This window comes from Cervus canadensis, chromosome 20 (genome assembly GCF_019320065.1).
Source record: "Cervus canadensis isolate Bull #8, Minnesota chromosome 20, ASM1932006v1, whole genome shotgun sequence".
Taxonomy (NCBI): Eukaryota; Metazoa; Chordata; class Mammalia; order Artiodactyla; family Cervidae; genus Cervus; species Cervus canadensis.
Window position 1 is genome coordinate 31905602 of NC_057405.1, and position 6330 is coordinate 31911931.

The 6330-nt window shown below is 34.6% G+C and overlaps 1 protein-coding gene across 3 annotated transcripts in view; it reads right to left on the reverse strand.

The window, feature by feature from the left end:
• The window catches only part of LCA5 (lebercilin LCA5), a 55733-nt gene that overhangs the window by 37136 nt on the left and 12267 nt on the right, over positions 1-6330 (reverse strand). For all 3 annotated transcript variants that reach the window (XM_043439457.1, XM_043439458.1, XM_043439459.1), the window contains one exon: positions 3519-3870. In XM_043439457.1, the coding sequence (XP_043295392.1) occupies positions 3519-3711 (193 nt within the window). In that variant the 5' untranslated portion in view covers positions 3712-3870. The remainder of the gene's footprint in view (positions 1-3518; positions 3871-6330) is intronic.

The window sequence follows — 6330 nt, forward strand, 5'->3', positions numbered from 1 at the left end:
TCTAAATGCTTTCTCAGAGGCTTTCTTTTGTGTGATGTTCAAATAAAAAACATCTGGCATAATTTAAGAACAAGATAAACGACTCCAGCCTAAAAAATTAAAAGCACACGAAATCTTTAAAGTGTACATATCACAACATTTCACAAAAATTTTGAATATTATTTACTCAAAGTTCATTAAACCTTGGCCTCAATATACAGAGCACCTGCCCTTTAAAAGAGGCATCTGGAAGTTTGCCATAGTTGAGAACAGCGAACTTTAATCTCTAAGGTGACTGCATTTTTTCTAGAAGGAAATGCATTCCAGAGGGGAAAAAAATGAAGAAAAACTAGAAAATCCAATCTTTCCCTACCTACTTCACCAGCCATGGATACCCTGATTTTACCATGTAAACAAGGAAAACATGTTTACAATGTAACATTATAAAGTTTCATTTAAAGAGACAGAAATTTTGTAGAGGGTATATTAAATGTGTACTGATTTGGGATTCCAGCTCTATACATGCATGAATGTTTGAAAAGAAGTAGTAATAAAAAGAAATGAAGGAAAGCCTATTAGTAACTTTGAAACTATGCTATCCAATACAGTAGTCACTAGCCACATGTGGCTACTGAAAACTGAAATGTGGGTGATCCAAGCTAAGCCCATAACTGAAATACACACCAGATTTCAAACACCTAACTCAAAGGAAAAAAAAAAGGAATGCAGAATATTCCACACACTATGTTTTATACTAACTATATTTAGAAATGATAATATTTTGGATATTCTGAGTTAAATAAAAATTATTAAAATTAATTCCACCTTTCTACTTGTTTTTCTTTTGGCAATAAAAAATTTTACGTGTGGCTTGCATTTGTGATTTGCGTAATACTTCCATTGGAGAAACTGCTCCAATTTTAAATTGAAGCATCTATCACCAATTTTCTTTCTTTCCCAACATACTGAGTAAACAGAGTTTTAGTATCTATATGCTATTATAGAATATGTATTCAGCTCTTGGAATGACAGAAACTTTATACATAAAAATGGTTGTACATAAGAATAAATGTTAATCATCCCAAATCTCTGATTTTTATGTATAAAATTATATTGCTCAGCAAATAAGATTTCATGCACATGGAAACTTAATTTGAGAAGTGAAAGTCTAGATATTGTACAAATCAGGTTACAAATTCTCCACTAATATTTTGTTCTAAGATATAGCCAGACAAAAAGGGTTTCTGCCACCAACATTTGACATCCTCAAAATCTGAACATTGTTTTCTACTATATTCTATTAACCAGATCTCAAAAAATATCTCTCACCTTTCATTTATCTCTTTCATTTTCAAAATGATCAAGATGAAATACAGGGCTAGTAACACTCAGAAGAAAGATGACTGACTGTTGAAATCATTCTTCATCTCCCCCTTGTTACCACCAAAAAGAGGGTGGGACAAATACTGTTTTCCTTCCATCAGGTGTTAAAATTACAGTATGACTCATTAAAAAAACATGTAACAAAGATAAACTATGCATCTACCAAAAACGTAGTATGTTTATATTACCGATAAAATGAGAAACAGAATATGTACATAATATGTAATATATAAATATGTATAACTGAAATTATTATTAAATTGTATTATACATATAACTTCTGATAGAGCACAAATTTTATTTCTAAAATAATAAAATAAGCTGAAAATGTAAAAGGAAGAAGGAAGAATATGTTACCAAATGTAAAATTTGCAAATTCAAGTGTTCAAGATGCTTTTTAAATCACATTTGGTTTTTCCTTAGTTTAGTCGACACTGATAATTGCCAACTTAAGCCGAAAGAAATCAGTGATTAGGGACGTTATCAGTTTGCCCTGTTGGCTTGCACTAAAGTAGCCATATTACCACAGACTTTAATTCAAAGGACAATGCAAAACAGAAAACAGTACAAGTCAGGTTGAAATTTTTCTGGGTGATACTCAAACTGTTTCTCACAGCTTTTTCTCAGATATCTTCTTAAATAAAACTGCTTCTAGGTAAGGAGTGAAAAATTAAAGTATTCCTACCAATAATTCCCAAGGTATGTGAATGATTTCTTAGGAATAAACAGTCATTTTCTAAGGTTCAACCCTAAGGTCTGTTTATTCTTAATTATATAGCAAAAGTTTAATATCAGATCATGCTCTCAACCACAAAATCAAAACAAGAAAATGACCCTGAGACAGATTTGGAGGAAGAGACTATGAAACCTGCAGCACTGTACTTGTAGCAATAATAAACAAACAAAAACATACCAGCAAAAACCATATAGAAAAAAAAAAGAAAAAACTTTTAAAGTTTTTAAAAGTTGTTGTTAAAAGTTGTTAAAAGTGTCAACATCCCTGGGAAGCCTGATCAAGGATTCACAAAAAGGTTGCTTTCAAAAGAAACACACATTCTTTGCAGATTTTAAAAAGGTAAATGTTACTTTTCAAAGTAAAAATTTATAAAGGCAAATTTAATAAAACCCCTGCTTCAAACTTTTCAATAGCTAACTATCCCCCCCACAGAAACAGTCAATATCTTAACACAGGATTCTAGGCATTTCATGACCTCACCCTGTTTTCCTTTTCGGCTCACATACTACTTCTTGCCTTGCAATCTTACCACTCTAAGCTACGAATGTGATGGCTGTATTGTATCTATTAACCGATACTATAAAACCTCATTTTACTGATGCTGGGAAAGACTGAAGGCAAAAGGAGAAGCGGGTGGCAGAGGATGAGATGATTAGATAGCATCACCAACGCAATGGACAGGAATCTAAGCAAACACTGGGAGATCGTGAAGGACAGAGAAGCCTGGCGTGCTGTAGTCCATGGGGTTGCAAAGAGTCGGACACGACTCAGTGACTGAATAACAACAAATAAAACCTCATTTACTTTAGCTTACCTATGATGTACTATCAGTCCTTACATATTTTGTTACTAAATACATACAGATTTTCTTGACTAGGGATTTATTAAGATGAAGAAGAGATTTCCAGAACATTATGCAGTCAAATATGTATTAATACCTAGCTCCAGACTAATAACATTCTAACAAGAAAAATTATTTCTAAAGATTTATGCTGTTTCATTATAACACCATTTAATAGAAAACAGACTGGTGGTCCCAAATTCCATTTCTAAGCTGAGTTTGAACTTTTTCAGTAAGCAGAAGTAATTTTACCCAATCTATAAAAAGGTCCCTTAACCACTTTATATCCATGCCTTTCACAACTTTCTGAAAATAAAGGTACAAATGTTTTGTGTTTTTTTTTTTTTTTGCCTTTACAAACCCCAAGGCTATCATTTATTCAGGAACAAGCAAAAACAAAAATGAGAAACCTCAGTTAGAGTTCTTTCTTCTGGATACAGTATGGCTGTGAATGTAACAAAGGGTAGTACACTGTGAGCAACATTTATAAAAATATACCCTATTCTCCTTCACACAGGTTTCCTTAAGCACTCAGAATGAATATGCTAGGTCTACTGGAGTCTTTTAAAGGATGCTTACCGTGATGATGCACTTGGCTCTCTGAAATTTGTTTCTTAGGATGTCTTCCCTTAACACTTGCAGGTGGGGAGGGATGCACCAGCGACGACCGGCCAGAAGACTGGGGAGTAGTTCCAAATTCAGATGAACAGTAATCGTGTCTGCTTGTCTTACTTTCTCGATCAGTAGCTGGACTTCTTTCTCTTTCCCCCATGGCTTTGAAAAATAGTCTCTATTCACATAATTTCACAGAGTCTTCTCAGAAAAATCCAAAATAAGCCTGAAGAGCAATTTTGAGTCTTCAGATCCTGGGGATAATATTCAGGTCTGTACAATCTGTTTTCTCTATGTACAGAAGATATGCTTTTTTCCTCTACAATTAAGGAAGAGGGAGGGAAACTCATCATATTTCATGAAATAGATTTCAAGAATTAATTACAATGAAAGATACCAAAAGCAAAACAACATATTGCTTAGAACTTTAAAAAGAGGCCATAATTTAATTCATCTATATTTTCATACCTAGTTGTCTACAGTATTTGGAAAAACGATAGACTGTCATAGACTAGATAGAGAATGTGTAAAGTACCTGACATACACCTGCTTCTGAATAAATGTTAACTGAATTTGACTCCCTTGAATCTTAAGATTTATAACAAACACAAAAGCTAGGTGAAAATAAAGTCACCAGTTTTTGGTTTTGGTGGTGGGGGTGGGGGGAAAGGTAGTAAAGAACAAGCCTGCTAACAAAAATAAGAAAAATATCTAAGACTGACTGCATAAAAATGTAAAACTGAACCATGCAAAAAATTAATCAAATTAAAGCATGTGAAGAAAAATATTTGCAACATGACAGAAAAATCATGACCATCCTTAACAATCAATAAATACCTCATATCATGCCACAAGAAAGACAGGAAGTCAAAAGATAAATGGGCAAATACATGTTAAGACCCACAGCAGGCAATACAAAAATAGGCACAAAAAAATATTTAACTTCACGCATCATTTTAAAATCTATCAAATTACCAAAGATTCCTCAAAATAACACTCAGTGCTTCCAAAATGGCTATCAAAACAAGACTGGGGGAAAAAAAGCTGGCAAAATAGGTTAAAACTTTAATTATGCTTTTAACCTTTGATTCAATAATTCTATTCCTGGATACCAAGAAAATTACCCTAAAAACAGGGGGCAAGTTATGCACAAATGTTGAATGTGGCACAATTAAAAAGAAAAAAAAGTAAATGTCTAACCATTGCAAAATAAAAAATTAAGAAAAGTATTGAAAAAAATTAATACAGCATAGTATTATGCAGATGTCAGAAATGTTTAAAAAAGTTTGTCAACAAGGAAGATGCTTATACTATTATGGTAAAGGAAAAATTCAAAGTGTTGTATACAATATGATCTCAACTACACAGTCATTGAAAAATGCTGAGTCCTCTTTTTAACTGAACTCAGGAACTGGGGGAAAAAAAAACAACCCTGCAAAAACCAAGGTATACACGTACACAAAAATAATTCTGTCTGGGCAACACGAATTTTAGATAAGTTTATCTGTCTCTTTAACAGAGTTTAATTTTCTAGTAAAATGAAACCGGATTACTTTTATAATCAGAACAACTGTTCTTAATATTTAGAAGAAACAAAGTCCATTGAGGAAATGCGTGTTAAAAGAACCCTGGGTCTAGTAATAAATGAAAAAGACATACACGAGGCAGCATTGCTGCTGTTGACTGCAGCACTGTGTGGTGGTAAAGGCCTAAATCAATCAAAATGACCAGCAACAGGGGACTGGCTACCTACACTGTACACCTCCACACAGCGAAGTACTGTGCTACCAAGCTCTTAAGGAAATGAGGACTACCTCTGCACACTCTCTGCAGTCTGCAGTGATCGCCAAGATACACGAAGAAAAGGGGGAGGGAGAAAGGCATGCATAGTGTGCTACCACTTATTGAAGGAGGGTTATAAATTCATCTATGTAACTTTCATATTTTTAAAAAGGAGAGGAACAAACTATACCCTTCATGAAAACACAATGGGTTCTTCAGGGCAGGGGTGTCCAACAGAACTGTCGGCAAGAAGGGAAATGTTCTTAGAGAAGAGACTGGTGGTTGCCGAGGGGGAAAGAGATGGGAGAAGAATGGAGGGGGAGGTTGGGGTTAGCAGATGTAAGCTTTCATATACAGAATGGATACTGCACAGCACAAAGAACTACAGTCATTATCCCATGATACACCATAATGGAAAAGAAGGTATTTATTTAGAAACAAACAAACAAGGTATATATATATGTCTAACGGAGTCACTTTGCCGTACGGCAGTAATTAGCACAGCACTGTAAATCAACCACACTTCAATTTTAAAATACAGAAATGGTTTAAAATCAGTTCGGGATGATAGCTGGCTGCATGCAGCTACTGAACACTGAAATGTGGTAAGTGTGAACGAGGAACTAATTTTTAATTATGTTGAATTTTAATTAAGTGCTAAAAGCCAAATGCACTGGTGGTTAGCTGACTGGACGATACAGCTGCAGAGGAAGGGAGGAAGCCGAGCTGAGGGACAGGGATAGGAGTTAGACTTCTTTATGTTAACTTCTGTAGATTCAACGCTGGAAATCATACTTTTTAGAAATTAGGTTTTTAAAAAGCATTTCCTATGAATCAAAAGAAAATCTAACTGTAGGTGGCTCAGACAGTAAAGAATCCAACTGCAATACTGGAGACCCGGGTTCAATCCCTAGGTGGGTAAAATGCCCTGGAGAAGGAAATGGCAACCCACTCCAGGATTCTTGACTAGAGAATCCCATGGACAGAGGAGCCGGGA